The 16,151-nt window shown below is 45.6% G+C and overlaps 1 protein-coding gene across 1 annotated transcript in view; it reads left to right on the forward strand.

The window, feature by feature from the left end:
- Positions 1-16,151, forward strand: part of PRR12 (proline rich 12) — a 63,593-nt gene that overhangs the window by 40,437 nt on the left and 7,005 nt on the right. Inside the window, exons 10-12 of the mRNA XM_077315895.1 lie at positions 987-1,112; positions 3,580-3,677; positions 5,435-5,563. Of these exons, the coding sequence (XP_077172010.1) occupies positions 987-1,112; positions 3,580-3,677; positions 5,435-5,563 (353 nt within the window). The remainder of the gene's footprint in view (positions 1-986; positions 1,113-3,579; positions 3,678-5,434; positions 5,564-16,151) is intronic.

A 16,151-nucleotide genomic window follows, 5' to 3' on the forward strand; every position in this document is an offset into this window, starting at 1 on the left:
AGGGTACGGCCTCCAGCTCCAAGGGAATGCATGGTGATGGTTCATGAGGCAGCTCAGCATTTGACTAGGCATCCTAAAAATGAACAGGAGCATTATGGGGTTGGATCCAGACTAAATGGGCTCTTTCCACACATATACCCCTTCCTGTTGCAGACTCCTATCTCATTCCTTAGGGTACCCTGTCTACCAGGTGCAGCATTTCATGCGGGTCAGTGGGCTGTGATTGGAGGCCAGAGACAAGAAAGCCAGTGGGAAAAGCAGAGTACCAGTGTGCTGTAATCATTAGAAGTCTAGGATCTGGGAGACTCAGCTTCAAATCCCCACTCTGCCATGCATGCAGGCTTTGCTGGATGACCTTGGGCCAGTCTCACACTCAGCCTAACGTACCTCACAAAGTTGTGAGGATAAAGTGGAAGACAGCAGAAGCTGTAAGCTGCTTTGGGTCCCCATAAGGGAAACAGAGAGATATAAATGAAGTAAATAGTTCTTGGAAATTTAGTCTGGATTCAGCCCATGTGGAAGAAATGGTCCATGCTGGAGCAGGATATAGGCAGCCAAGGTAAAGTGGATTTCACTGTTATCACACAGCCATTTTGAGGCCCAGTAATCAATCGGGGAAGGTGGTACTAACAAGGGAAGGAGCTTATATTTTAAGTGCTAAAATGGGGAAATGTCAGTAGTACTTTGCATTTGGATCACACTGCATCAGTGTTCAAAGCAATTCCCTATATTATCATAGTAATCCTAACAGTGTAGAATCCACTGGAGATATTACCCCTGGTTTGCAAGTGGGAGAACCGGGATGCATACTAAGTTTCTGGCTGAGATTTGAACCAGCAGTCTCTAAGATCAACAGCTCATTCTCGGAACTGCATTGCTTTGCCAGATGAGAAATGCTTCCAGTTTAGTCAGTCAGGGATGTCAGAGAGGCCTGTGCAGTTGTGGTGTCATTTTCCTGCCCTCTCATTATCCCTTTCCCCACCTAGAGCGTGTGCCAACAGGACGTATTCTAAATACGCGAGCCATGAAGGAGATGTACCGCAGCTATGTGGAGATGCTGGTCAGCACTGCCCTTGATCCGGATATGATCCAAGCTCTCGAGGATACAAATGGTGCATATTCTTCTGTATTGCTGATTTGGAAGGGGGGTGGGGAGCAGAGAATATCTTATAGTTTGGAGGCTTTTTGCTTGTCTAAGGGTGTTCCTTGCAAATCCTGTATTCAAATTCATTATTCATTTATTTTCATCTTTTCTTCCTGTCTCCATTTTTGTTTTGTCACTGTTGCTCCTGGTAACAAAGATTCAAAGGCTTTTTGGGGGGTGGCCTTGAGAGATAAGAATGGCTAGGTATAGCATCCTGTTTCCAATAGTGGATACAAAACCTAAAAGGGAACCGAAACCCAACCTGAACAGAAGTCAGGAACCCAAAAGTTGAGCTGCAAAATAATATATAAAAAATCATTACAGATAACAAAATGCACTAATAATCAATTAAAAACAAAGAACACGTATCTAACTGCACGTGACAGAACAGACCGAAGGCGTGTCGCCCCACAGGGGTCTTCCTCAGCGGTCAATATATTGTGGGAGATGCTCCATTGCATAAGACCAAAATCTAAAAGGCTCGCTGGGCGGCAAAGGAAAATCTGTTCAGTGTAGCTCCCACTAGTGTTTCTAAAGTATCAGGTTTGGAGCCCACCTCTTAAATATGTATTATCTGAGGTTGCCACTCTCAGCTTTTGCCTAACTCTACCTCAGGAGTGCATTTCCATGTGTGTCAAAAAAAGCTGAAGGTGGCTCCAAACTTTAGTAACACTAGTTGGAGCTCTATACAGTAGTCTATACAGAAAGTGACTTGCAAAGTGTAAGATGATGCAGGAAAGGCAGATAATACCTGCAGTAATTGTTGCCGTGGATTACAATCCTGTTCCACTGTACGAATGCCCTCTTGGAGCTGATTCATTCTACTAAAGTTCCTAATGTCTGTTTAAAAATACCCTCTTAAAAATTACTGTTTTGCACATGAATCACAAGTATCCATGTATCTGCTTGATTTATTTTTAAGTCATCTATACTGTTAACGGTCACTCTGACTTGTGATACTGAATTCCATACATTTTAAAAATCAAGAGGTTGAATTAGAACCTTCGGAATCTATGCTGGCAGTCAATTTAGTTGGCTCTGGCATTGTGGTGAAGGGTGGGAAAACTCTCTGCCTTTTCCATGCATAATATTGCAAGCCTGCCTTGTATTTCTCTCCTTATCTATCTTTATTTCTTAAAAAAAAAATTTTTAAACACCCTTTTAGGGCAGCTGAGATCTGATAGTGTTCGTGGGGTGGGGTGGGGTGGGATCAGAACTATGCAGTATTCCAAAGGGTGCTATGTAATATAGTTGCTTGCGGAAGGACGTTTTGATAGAGGGTGTTTGGCTTTCAGTCCCATTCCTAACAAACCCAGGTGTGGAATTTGCCATCCTGCACGGACCAGCTAATTTCTCTCTCTTCATTCACTGCTGGTTCAGTTCCCATGTCACACCCCTCTTTATGTAATGTGCAGGTATTTGTTTTGAGCCCCCTTCTTTTTTTACAGGCACTCTTCAAACAGTGGCTGGACAGATACTTAACATGGATGCTTAGGGCTGATCCTGCGTTGAGCAGGGGGTTGGACTAGATGGACTGTATGGCCCCTTCCAACTCTATGATTCTATGATTCTAAATACTCCTGCAACAGGGAGCACCAGCTTAGTGTAGTGGTTAGGAGCGATTACTTCTAATCTGGTGAGCTGGGTTTGACTTCCCACTCCCCCACATGCAGCCAGCTGAGTGACCCTGGGCTCGCCACGGCACTAATAAAGCTGTTCAGACCGAGCAGCAATATCAGGGCTCTCTCAGCTTACCTCCCTCACAGGGTATCTGTTGTGGGGAGAGGAAAGGGAAGGCAATTGAAGAGATGCTTTTGGGGCAGTTCTGTTGATCACCTTGGGTTTTGATTACCTGAAATCATGAGATGTTACCCACAGACCTGGCTGCTAGAAAAGTTAAATAGGACCTAATCCCTGTTGCTTTGACCTGAATGGTCCAGGATAAGTCGGCCCTGGTCAGTATTTGGATGGCAGACTACTAAGGAATTTCAGGATCTCTATATGGTCCGTCTTCCTTTCAGTGTCATAAGAACTGAGAAATGGCTCTTCTTTTAAAAGGAGAAAGAGCATTTTCAAGCTACAAGATCCTTGATGTGCAGTGTAATCCTAGTTTTGACCTCTTGTGGATAGAACAGTCTGGCATTTCCTTAATAGGGATAGAAGGCTTGTTGTTGAGTACTATGAACCATTAATTTGCAGTTAGGTTGGTTAATGTTGGCTTTAAACACAAGCAGATTATTTTTCTGACTATTACAAGCAGGTCTTTTTAAGAAAACCAGTTCCTGTCTGGGGATTCTAGTATCCTGAGGAAGAAAATTGATTGCTTTATTGCAGAATGCGAGTTCTCCAGAGTCTTTGTCTCAAGTCCTGTCCCCACCTCCATCCCAACAATCTATTTTTGCCCCTTAAATCCATTTTTGGATGCTCTTTCACAGACGAACTTTATCTCCCACCCATGAGGAAGATTGACGGGATATTGAATGATCACAAGAAAAAGGTGCTGAAGAGAGTGTCTCTTAACCCCTCGCTACAGGTACGGGTACAGATCAGGAGGGGAAAGAGCATTAATCCTCCCAGAAATGGTATTGTTCTCTGATGTTTGGTTAAGTCATATAGTTTGTTTGGTCACAGAACCTGGGAGTAGATATTTTATTTATATTTATATTGTATTTATATACCGCCCTCCCCGAGGGCTCAAGGCGGTTTATATGAAACAACAAAATAGTACAGGTAACATCATTCAAGTAACAGTAAGGTGGTAACAACAACAATAACATTTACATAATAACAATAACATTAAAGGAAAGTGAAACTGCAAGAACCTTAGCTCAACTCATACTGAGACCCAGGGGTTGGGTAGATTTGTTAACAGTCATGGTAGGAGGGGGGGGGGGCTTGGGAGCCAATTAGAAGCGATGGACAGGTCGACCTCAACCAAATGCCTGGTGGAAGAGCTCCCTTTTGCAAGCCCTGTGGAACTGCTTTAGTTCTGTCAGGGCCCCGATCTCCTCTGGGAGCTTGTTCCACCAGGTGGGGGCCAGAATGGAAAAGGCTCTGGCCCTGGTTGAGGTCAAGCGGGCTTCCTTGGGGCCAGGGACCACCAGGAGGTTGGAGGAGGTAGAGTGCAAGGCTCTTTGAGGGGTGTAGGCAGAGAGGCGATCCCTCAGGTATACTTGGCCCAGACCACATATGGCCTTGAAGCTGATAACCAATACATCCGGAATTTCCTCCTGGTTCACCTTCATGACAGCCCAAGCAAGGAGAGGGATAGAGTGTGGGTGGAGACAAAGGGAGAACGCATGCTAAAGTTTGAAGGTTGAAAGTATGTGACATCTGAGGTTAAGCTGGGACCCCTGACAGTGTCTGACCCATATTCTGACCCATGGGCCTCCTCCTTGTTCTCACCATTACAGTTTCTGCCCCTTTAAGATGAGTTCCTTTTGGAATTGATTTATTTGTTATGAATGCATTTTCTTAATTTATACTCCTCTCTCAATGAGATGAAAGGCAGATTACAGAATAAGGCAATGCAATAAAAAACAATGCATGGGGACAGAGCAATGAAAACAGGATTACGAAATTTGAAAACAGTGAAATGTAAGCAGTATGATAAATACAATAAACAATGCAAAAAGATTCTGTTTGATTTTAGAGAATGGGATATCCATTTTCTCTGGCCTTCAAGGCAAATGGTTGTACTATGGGCCTTGTCTTCTTCCTTTACCCCCAAACATCACCTCAAACATGTGGGTAGCAAGATTTACTTGGTTTCCTTTTAATACTGTCAGTTTGTAGTGGGAGCTTGCTTCAAAAGCATCCCATGCAGCTCTCAACAAAATATTTTTTTTTAATTGAGGGAATCATCATTAAAATAAAACTGCAGCAAGGTTTCAAGTGTGCAAACTGTCTCAGGGAGGAGGGAATCTATATTAGATTCTCAGGTAGTTTAGTTGAAGCTCAGTAGCCTCCCTACTCGTGTCCCCCACTCAGTAGGTCTGGCAGTGTTGTTCTGATTAGCAAAGTCATTCCCCCGCAATCCCAAACTGGATACCACCTAGTTATGCCTCACCATCTCTGAGCTTTTCTCAGTGTGCAGTGTGGCTGTACCTTGCACTGTTCTTTGATGGTGCCCCACCATGCTCAAAACCTTTATTCCTCTTATTTATTTGAATTGCTGGTCCTTACTATAGCCCAGTGGGGTCCAAGATGTACAGGAGTGTGAGTGTCATAGAGTGGATCTGTTTATGTGGAATCTCCCATCTCATGGTTGCTTTTTTGTCTTCTGTCCAGGAGGCACTCCATACATTCCCTCAGCTCCACACTGAAACATGCGACGCCACAGTCAAGTTGCGCCCAGGTGGTGAACCTTACAATCGCAAGACACTCAATAAGCTCAAGAAGAATGTATCCAAATCGCAGGTGGGTATTAGAAGCCAATCTATATGGTAGGTCGTAAGTATTTTTCCCCATAGTGCGTTATTCAGTGAAATGGCCAATGTGGCAGCTTTTAGAACCTAAAAAAGTTGTGAAAGCTGTTCCTTTATATAACATATATAAGCCAACATTCTTTGGATGACAAAAATATTCCAGGATTAGTGCAAAAATTACCAGATCTAAAATTACCCAAATGGTTCAATAATAACGGCTCCTCACTATACTCATATGAAGATCCCTGGCATGTCCACTAGATTGTTTTAAATATTTTTTATATGTTTGAGCTCCCTAAATAAAATTCAAATGTAATATATCTTCTATATTATATAAAGAGCCTCTTGTGGTGCAGAGTGGTAAGGCAGTGGTCTGAAAGCTTTGCCCATGAGGCTGGGAGTTCAATCCCAGCAGCCGGCTCAAGGTTGGCTCAGCCTTCCATCCTTCCATCCTTCCGAGGTCGGTAAAATGAGTACCCAGCTTGCTGGGGGGTAAACGGTAATGACTGGGGAAGGCACTGGCAAACCACCCCGTATTGAGTCTGCCATGAAAACGCTAGAGGGCGTCACCCCAAGGGTCAGACATGACCCGGTGCTTGCACAGGGGATACCTTTACCTTTATTTATTTAGACTTTTATACTGCCGTTCCCTAAGGCTCTGGACAGTTTACATAAAATATTGCAGAATATTTACATAGAACAATATCAACATAACGGATAACAATCATGATATAACCTAACAACTAGAACAACATTTCAACAAACAGTAACATTGACAATCTCTAGGTAGGTTTGACCTCTCAGTCTGGGGGGGGGGGGCACCTGTAGATGTTTTGAGTCAGTTGGCCTCAACCCTGGAACTCTCAGGACTATTGGGGCCATAGCCTTTGTAGTCCAAACTATTTTGTGTGATTGAAATAACATTGCACAATTCTGGCCAAGAGGAGACTCATTTGTGCATAAACATAGCAGTGATCATAGGATTCAAGCAATGAGCAGCTATTGGTGATCCTCCTCCCCGGCTGCTGCCTCGGGGGCTGCCCTGCCACTCTGCCGCTGGCTCACCTTTGGTGCTCTCCGGCAGCCGCCATGGCTGGGGCACCCCCTCGGCGTTGTACTGTGCAGCTGCTGCTGACAGCGCCCCCCAGCAGGCAGCAGGAAGTCTAGGGGGGCGGCAGGAAAGCAAGTGGAGCAGGGGCTCTGGGGGCGGCGGTGGCTACCCCCCGGGCCTCAGTAAAATTGTCAAGCATTGACCGGTCCCCGGTGATAAGAAGGTTGGGGACCACTGCTTTTGTGTGGGCATTAACAATCTTCCACTCCTGAGAAACATGTAGATGGAAGCTGTCTTGTCATGGGCAGAGAAGGCATAAAGAAGCTACCTTGGATCACGAACCTTGTGACTTTAGAGACAATTCTTGGCTTTGCAGCGACTTATTTGCTTTGTTCCTGTTTTTTAAAAAAGAACTTTTATAAATCTGGCCTCACACCACCAGTTCTGAAGCACTCCCCATTTTGTAAGGTGGCTCTATGGTCCTTGTTAAGGTGTGGTGGATTCACCTGAGCTAGGCTGGTGTCCTTGGCTACCCAGGATGTCGGAGCAAATGGCTATGTTGTAAACACCTTTGTTTGAGAATAGTGCCAGAGTAAATGGAAATGTGAAACATTTTCCAGGGGGTCTGCTTTTTTAGACTTGACTCTCACCAATAGAGAAGAACTGGTTAACAAAGTAAGTTATGGGTGCTCTTGGTGGTAGTGACTATATGATTTTGGATTTTATGACCTTGGGGAAGATAAAAACTGTACATAGTCATATATACAGGCTGAACTTCATGAGAGCAAATTTTAACAAACTTAAAGTTATATTGGGTAGAATCCCATGATCAGAAAAACTTGAAAGCCAGTTTGGTGTAGTGGTTAGGAGTGCGGACTTCTAATCTGGCATGTTTGGGTTCGATTCTGCGCTCCCCCCACATGCAACCAGCTGGTGACCTTGGGCTCGCCACGGCACTGATAAACCTGTTCTGGCCAGGCAGTGATATCAGGGCTCTCTCAGCCTCACCCACCTCACAGGGTGTCTGTTGTGGGGAGAGGGAAGGCAATTGTAAGCAGCTTTGAGCCTCCTTCGGGTAGGGAAAAGCGGCATATAAGAACCAACTCTTCTTCTTCTTCTTCTTCTTCTTCTTCTTCTTCTTCTTCTTCTTCTTCTTCTTCTTCTTCTTCTTCTTCTTCTTCTTCTTCTTCTTCTTCTTCTTCTTCTTCTTCTTCTTCTTCTTCTTCTTCTTCTTCTTCTTCTTCTTCTTCTTCTTCTTCTTCTTCTTCTTCTTCTTCTTCTTCTTCTTCTTCTTCTTCTTCTTCTTCTTCTTCTTCTTCTTCTTTTCTTCTTCTTCTTCTTCTTCTTCTTCTTCTTCTTCTTCTTCTTCTTCTTCTTCTTCTTCTTCTTCTTCTTCTTCTTCTTCTTCTTCTTCTTCTTCTTCTTCTTCTTCTTCTTCTTCTTCTTCTTCTTCTTCTTCTTCTTCTTCTTCTTCTTCTTCTTCTTCTTCTTCTTCTTCTTCTTCTTCTTCTTCTTCTACTGAAAGCACAATCACAGATAATTCTCTTGAGAAGGAAAACTGGGAGGAACCTAAAGAAATGAGGGTGGCTCCATAAACAGCTTTCTAAAGAATTGAATAATAAAAAAGATCCATTTACGAAGTGGAAGGGGAGACCTTATAACCAAGAAGAAATATAAACAAATAACCAATTCATGTAGGGAGAGGGTTAGAAAAGATAAAGCTCTGTATGATCTTAGGCTAGCAAGAAATGCTAAAAACAACAAAAAAGGGTTCTATTCAAAGTAAGAAAAAGAATAGGGACAAGAAAGTGGCATTGTAACAGGTGATGAAGAGAGGACTGAACTGCTCAATTCTTCTCAGTATTCTCTTGTGTGGGGAATCATGCTTAATGTGGCAAAATCATTTCATGTGATGAGGGATGGGAGTTGTGGCCTACGATCTCTGTAGGCGTAGTCTATAAGACACTTAGTTTCTTTAAATGGGCCAGATGAATTGCATCCAAGGGTCCTAAAAGAACTTGCAGATGTAATTCCTGTCAATTTTTGGAGAACAGGTGAATTGCCAGAAGATTGGAGGTGGGCAAAAGCTGTCCCCATCTTCAAGAAGGAGAAAAAGGGAATATCCAGGTAACTAGCAACCCGTCAGCTTGATACCTATGGCTGGCAAAACTTTAGAACAAATCATCAAAGTTTTGGGCAGCTAGAGTGGATGGCTGTAATTATTAAGAGTCAGCATGACTTTCTCCTTCTAGGTCAGGAGGACAGCTTGGTGGATGTTTCCCATCTCGCTCTGAGGGAGGCAGGTCTAATTAAACTTCCTGTTTTCCGGTGGGAAATGGCCCCATCTTTGCCAGTCTTCTTCCTGCCTCGAGAGAGGGAGCAGCTCGACTAGGCATCTCTTACTCTTAATCTATTTAGAAGACTTAATTATTTCCTTTCCCACTTACCTGTTCCACCATCCCCTTAATTTCATAACTCTGTGTTTTCCTCCCTTGTCGACTGCGCTTCGAGTCAAGGTTTTGGAAAGGGAAGTGTGTAGGAGCACATGCTTGCAGCCGTGGCCACCATTTCGTGGTATGTCCACAAGATGGCGTGGAACAGGCGGGATGCCCAGTTTTCTTCAAATGAAGAACGGAATGCAGAGACTGTCCCCAAGGAACAGGCTGAGCCCAGGGACGAGATCGAGGTGGCTGCACACAGGGCTTCAGTGCAGCCAGTGCTCACGGAGCAGGGACAGCGCTCCAAGCCTTCTAAGACCTCTAAGGAGCCGCGTCGCCCCCCCCCCCCAAGAAGTCTCACTCAGCAGCTACAGGAGAGGGAACCTGCATCATCCAAACTACAGAGTGGCCTACAGAGTAGCCTCTGAGTTCAGGAACTCCTGTGCTGGATACTTCTGAGCCCAGTACTGTAGCAGCCGCAGCAGGACAATTTAATTTGCCTGCCAAATTTTTTCAGTTCTTACAGAACTCTGTGCAGGCTGAGCATCTGCTTCTTGTTCCTCTTCCCCTGAGACTAGGACCTCTGAGAGACAGCAAGGATGCAGATCCTCTTCCCAGACTGGCCATTTCAGAGCTTCTTGGCCTACCAAGGATGTGCGCAAGAGGCCTCATGACTCCCATAATCATTCAGACTCTTCTGAGGAAGAGATGGACATTAGAGAAAGGGAAGAAGGGGAATTTCAGATGAGGAGGTAGTGGAGCCAATCCAGGTCCCTCAACTAACTAAAAGGTTCTTTAACACAGAAGATTTCCAGTTTCTTTAGAATAAATCAATTTCGATTTTGGACTTTAAGCAATCTGGCCCCAAGGGGAGTGTGGAATTTTCCCCTAAGATTGAAACTTCATTAAAGAATTTTCCCATGCCAGAATAATTTGAGTGCAAAATTAGAGCAGATTGGGAGAAACCTTTGATGACAAAACATTTTCCTTCATTTATTAAGAAAATGCATGCCGTGCCTGATAATGCTGAGTCATTCCTACAGGTTCCTGCCATCAATGGACCAGTCGCAGCTCTGCAGACCTCAGGCCTGGTGTCTGAGTATGGTGAAGGCTACTTGAAAGACACTATGGATCGAAAATCTTACACAGCATTACGTATGGCGCACGAGGTCATAGCTATGGCTATGAGGACTGTTACTACGGCCTCTGTGGTAGCTCAATGGTCTGGTACAAAAAATTACTGACTCTTATTCCTGAAACTGTGCTGATACATCCTTGGATATTGTGGTGTTTGCTGCTAGGGCCATGGCCTCCACAATTGTTGCTAGATGTTTGATGTGGGCAGGTGGACCCACATTCTAAGGCTAATGTTACTGCTTACCTATTCCAAAGGAATAAGCTTTTTGGAGATGCTTTAGATCGAATTCTGGTTGAAATCTGAGATAAGAAAAGGCATTTCTGGGGCGCTTTCACAGAGATGGCAAGCCCTTTCCTTCTTTCTTCTGGAACCAAATTTCATGCTCCAGGTTTAGACTAGAAGGAAAACAGGGGTCCTGGAGTCAGCCCAGACTGGGTTATCGCAGGGGCAGTTCCGGATATAGGTACAACAGGTTTAAACAAGGGTGTACTGAGCGTTCCGAAGGGGAGAACAAACCCTCCCAGGCAGGACTCCTATTATGGACCATTCCTGTAGGGGGCCATCTACTAGAGTTTCAAGCAGAGTGGCTAGATCCAAGAATAAGACACCTGGGCTCAGGAGGGTGACTTCTTGGGGTTACAAAATAGAGTTTGTAGATCTACCACCACATCGATTTTTCCCTTCCCCGGTGTCTGGAGAAAAGACTGTACATGGTAAATGCAGTACAGCATCTTGTAATGGTAAGGGCTATAGAACCAGTTCCATTACACAAACAGGGAAAAGGGGTTTACTCGCTCCTTTTCATGGTTGCCAAGAAGAATGGGGATCGGAGGTCAATCCTGAATCTAAAATATGTAAACAGGTTCATCTGATAAAAAACATTTTGTATGGAGATGTTAAGGTCCATAATCGAAGCACTTCAGGAAGGCGAATACCTTACATCTCTGGACCTACAGGGGGCATATCTGCACATGCCTATTCACCCAGGGCACAGATGCTTCTTATGTCTTTGTGTAAAGGGTACAGAGCACTGCCCTTTACCAGTACAGGGCACTGCCCTTTGGCCTGTCCTCTGTGCCAAGGGTTTTAACCACAATTTTGGTCAATGTGGTGGTTCTTCTGAGACAGGAAGGCATTCACATTCACCCGTTTTTGGACTTCCTGATCCAGGCCCTTTCCCTCCAACTATCCACAGCATTTACCCAGAGGGCTATATAGATTTCAGAACAGTTCGGGGTCCTGGTCAATAGGGAAAAGAGTTCTTTAGTCCCCAGTCAGCGGTTGGAGCATCTGGGTATAGTCATGGATACAATTCAGAGGTCTCTGTTTCTTCCCCAGAAAAAAATACAGAAAACAATTCAGTTGGTCACTTAGACCATCAAGGAAAAGCATACGTCATTACTTCAACTAGCTAGTTTAATGGGTCTGTTGATCTCTAACTCGGAGGCTGTACAGTGGGGGAGGGCCAGGGCTTGTCCACTACAGCAGGCTCTACGGCCATTTCAACAGCATATTTCACAAAAACAGGACACTCCTCTTTTTTTGAGTCTGTCAGTCAAGACCAGTCTACATTGGTGGGCCATCAGGAGCAATCTAGTCAAACCGACAATGTCACAGCAAAGGCGTACATAAACCATCAGGGTGGTTCCAGATCCGGAAAGCTCCAGAAAAAAGCAAAACTGATCATGGCCTGGGTGGAGATGCACCTCGCATCTCACAGGGCAGAACATGTTCAGGGTGTGCTGAACACACAGGCAGATTGGCTCAGCCGACAGAACACACAGGAAGCAGAATAGGCCATCAACGGACGAGTCTTCCAGATAATTGTGCAACACTTCGGTCAGCCAATTCTGGATCTATTCTCCTCACATCTAATCATCAGCTTCCCAGATTCTGCACAAGGTTTTATCATCCGAAGGCGGAGATGTCAGATGCCCTCACGTCAGACTGGCCAAGTGGGCTACTCTATGCCTTCCCTCCACTTCTGGTTCTACCACGGTTTCTGAGAAGGATCAAACTGCTACATGTGGCACCCTGGTGGCTGAGATGACCATGGTTCACCTCAATATTCCAGATGACAGACAGACCACATCTCACTCTACCAGTGACCGCAGATCTGTTAGTACAAGGCCCATTACAGCATCCAAACCAGGATGATGGAACTTGACCGTCTGGCTACTGAAAGGATGGCTCTGACTATCAAGGGTTATAGCCCAGCGGTGACAGACTATTTTGGCGTCTAGAAGACCCTCCACTATAAGACTTTACAATTGCTTTTGGAAGGCATTTGTGAGGTAGTGTCGAGGAAGTCTCTTAATCCCTGTGCTCCTAAGATCAAGAGCATTCTAGACTTTCTTCAGGATGGTAGTAGGCCTGGGTTACGATCCGGGACATTACGCAGACAGGTGGTGGCCCTTTCCACAGTCTTGGGGTTAGATGGGGATCACTCATTATCTAAACATCCGCATATTATTAGATTTCTCTGAGGTGCAGCTTTATCGGAAGCACCTGCTAAACATCATTTTCCCATGTGGAAATTAGGTATTGTGTTAAGGGTCCTGATTAGTTTCCTTTTGAACCTATAAGGTCCATACCTCTGTCCAAGCTTAGTTTGAAGACCTTACTCCTCATTGCCATTATTTCTGCAAGAAGGGTTTTGGAACTGGGGGCACTGTCTTTGGATAAGAATCTCTGCGTGTTCCAGACATCCAGAGTAGTTCTTAGAACCAATCCCATATTCAGACACAAGGTAGATTCTCAGTTTTATTTATCCCAAGATACCAGTTTACCTGCTTTCTATCCAAAACCTAAGTCTGAGTAGGAACGCAGTTGGCACATGTTGGATGTCTGAAGAGTTTTAAAGATTTACATTCCTAGAACTAAGGACATCAGGAAGTCAGATAGTTTGTTCATTTATGTTTCTGACACGAATGTGGGCAAGCCTATGTCTAAGACTGCCATCAGCAGAGTCTCTGTTCTGATATAGTGGAAGCTTACAGGGCCATGGGGGAGATGATTCCCGAGGGGATTGCATCTCATTTCCTTAGGAGTGCTGCCACCTCTAGTGCTTTCGCTAATAGGGCCATGTTAGAGGAAGTTTGCAAGGCCACTGCTTCCACCTTCATGAGACAGAGACATTACAAAATAGACGAATTTGAGGTGGCTGAGTTGGCCTTCAGCCAAAAGGTCCTTGTGATGATGATACCTAATCCTACCCGGGTTATTGGGTCCCACTAAGCTGTCCTCCTGACCTAGAGGGAGAATGACAATTGGATACTCATCGAGAAGGGTCCTTCTCCTTGTAGATCAGGACAGCTTGTCCCTCCTCAGAGGTTTATCATCTATCGCATCTGGTTTTTAATTGGGCATTTCAGGAGTATGCTAGTTACAGTTTTCTTACATTCCCTGTATTTACGGTAAAGGGGTAGAGTTGATGATTATTACCTTTTCTCATAGCGAGACAACATATTATAGAATTGAAGGTTTTCCCTGTCTTCTTGTATTGTTTCTTCCACTTTTTTGCTTTTAATAATGGGAGTAAAACCCTAGAGTTGGTTATTGTACAAAGAAAATCTCTCAGATGGTCCCGACTGGCAATATGGGGGAGTTTCCCATGGGAAGACAGGAAGTTTAATTTGACCTGCCTACCTCAGAGAAAGAGAAACACCCACCAAGCTGTCCTCCTGACCTATGAGGAGAAGGACCCTACTCGGTGAGTATCGATTGGTCATTCTCAAGAACAAGTCATTCATTATCCGTCTTGTGTGCTGCCACACATTGGGACACAGCAAGCTCAGGCCAGCCATAGAAAGTTTTCTGCAGCTAAGCTCCTATGAGGGTGTTACATGCGTGCAGTTTCCCACCAAGATGCACAGATGATCAGAGTGCCCCATAACCTCAGTATCTTTTTCACTGCCATGAAAAACAGTTGCCTCTTCAATAGCTCCTTACTTTTTCCTATAGCTTCAAAGGCTATCTTTTAATAGTGCTTCCGCTGTGGGGTTAAGATCCCCCACACTGATGAACCTGACCATTGCCTCCTCTTTCTCAATGAGGCACATAACATCAGCGTGTGCCAGATCTGTCAGAAATTCACTCCAAAGGCTCTCCAAAACCGGCTTCAGAGCACACACCATCTGTTCCCACTTGTACCCCTAGAGCGGCTTCGGTTCGTTTGACCACAGCAGTTTCGACCCATCATGAAAAGAGACTGGCCTCTTTCCCTGGCCCCCTCTACTGTGGAGGTCCTTACAGATCAAGACCCCAGATCTCACCCTTCTGAACCTCACTCAAAGAGGTCTAAGAAGTCAAAAAATCGAGACCACCAGCCATTCAGACTACAGCTCACCTGACAAATCCTTGAGTCCTTCGGTTCTACCTATATCTACGGTTTGGTTGACTCAACAAACTCCATCTCCAGTCCCTCCCCCCTTAGTCCCCAGTCAGGAAGCCTAGGTTAGAACGTCAACCGTCTGTTTGGCATTCGGTGTCTGGAGCCTCATATGACCCATCTCTGATCTATATTGGCCAGTGGGATCGTCCATTTGGAGAGGAGCCGCAAGTAGCTTTTGGTTTCAAGCGAGCCCCGACCCCATGCCATGGAAGTAGAAATGGAAGAGGGTGAACCTGCTCACCCCTTCCCTCATCCAGCACAACATCTGATCCTTCCCTGGACGACTCTGTCAGGGGATCTGAAGTTTATCGTTTTCATGCTGAACAACAACTCCGTATGGCAAAAGCCCTGGATTTAGATGTCTCCTCCTCAGACACATGTCCAAAAGTCAAAGTAATCCCGCCACAGAAATACAGTAAATGAACTGGAGGCCTGTTGGCCGCCTTTGGAGATGACGTTTGATGCCTTCAGGCGGCTCTCCTTATCCAAAGTGGACAAGTTGGTAGGGTCAATCAGGGTGACCACTTGCCCCCTTGATCCCTGTCCATCTCGGCTCCTCAAGGGAGGCAGCCAGAGGATAGGAGGCCAACTCAGGGACATCATCAACTTCTCCCTGGACTTCAGGGAGTTCCCTGAGCAGCTGAAGGGGGGAGTGGTTTGACCTTTCCTGAAAAAAAACGAAGCGGGACCCTGCCAGCTACCGCCCAGTGTCGTATTTGGCGTTCCTAGGCAAGGTAGTTGAAAGGGCTGTGGCAGGCCAGCTCCTGGCATTCTTGGAGGAAACTTTGATGCTCGATCCATATCAGTCTGGCTTCTGTCCTGGCCACACAGTAAAGACAGTGTTAGTTGCCCTGTTGGATGATCTCCATCGTCAGCTGGATAGAGGCGGGTCGGCAGTGCTAGTTCTTCTAGACCTGTCAGCTGCTTTTGACATCGTAGATCACAAATTGTTGGTCCACCGCTTTGCCAGTATGGGGCACAGCCTTGTGCTGGATACGCTCCTTTCTCCAGAACCGAACCCAGAGGGTTGCAATGGGGGATGAGTTCTCGCACTCCTACAGACTCCCTTGTGGTGTCCCTCAGGGTGCGGTCCTCTCCCCCACATTGTTCAACATCTTCATGCACCCTCTGGCCCAGCTGGTGTGGAGCTTTGGTCTGGGTTGTCATCAGTATGCTGATGACACCCACCTCTATCTCCTCATGGACGGCCATCCGGACTCTCCCCTGGAACCATTTGCCAGATGTTTGGAAGCAGTGACAAAATGGTTCAAGCAGAGTTGCCTCAACCCCGCCAAGACGGAGGTCCTCTGGCTAGGAGATAGGGGACGGGGTCAGGAAAGCACCCTGGCAGGGGCGCAACTTACCATCACGTCCCAGGCCAGGAATCTGGGTGTGACCATTGACTATGGAAATGCAGGTCAAGAGAGTAGCCGGCCACGCGTTTTCCCACCTTTGCCAGGCTAGACTACTACTACCTGTCCCCCGAAGACTTGGCCACAGTGATCCATATGATGGTCACCTTGAGAATAGATTTCTGTAACTCGCCCTATGTGGGCCTAC

Source organism: Paroedura picta, chromosome 16, assembly GCF_049243985.1.
Source record: "Paroedura picta isolate Pp20150507F chromosome 16, Ppicta_v3.0, whole genome shotgun sequence".
Lineage (NCBI taxonomy): Eukaryota > Metazoa > Chordata > Lepidosauria > Squamata > Gekkonidae > Paroedura > Paroedura picta.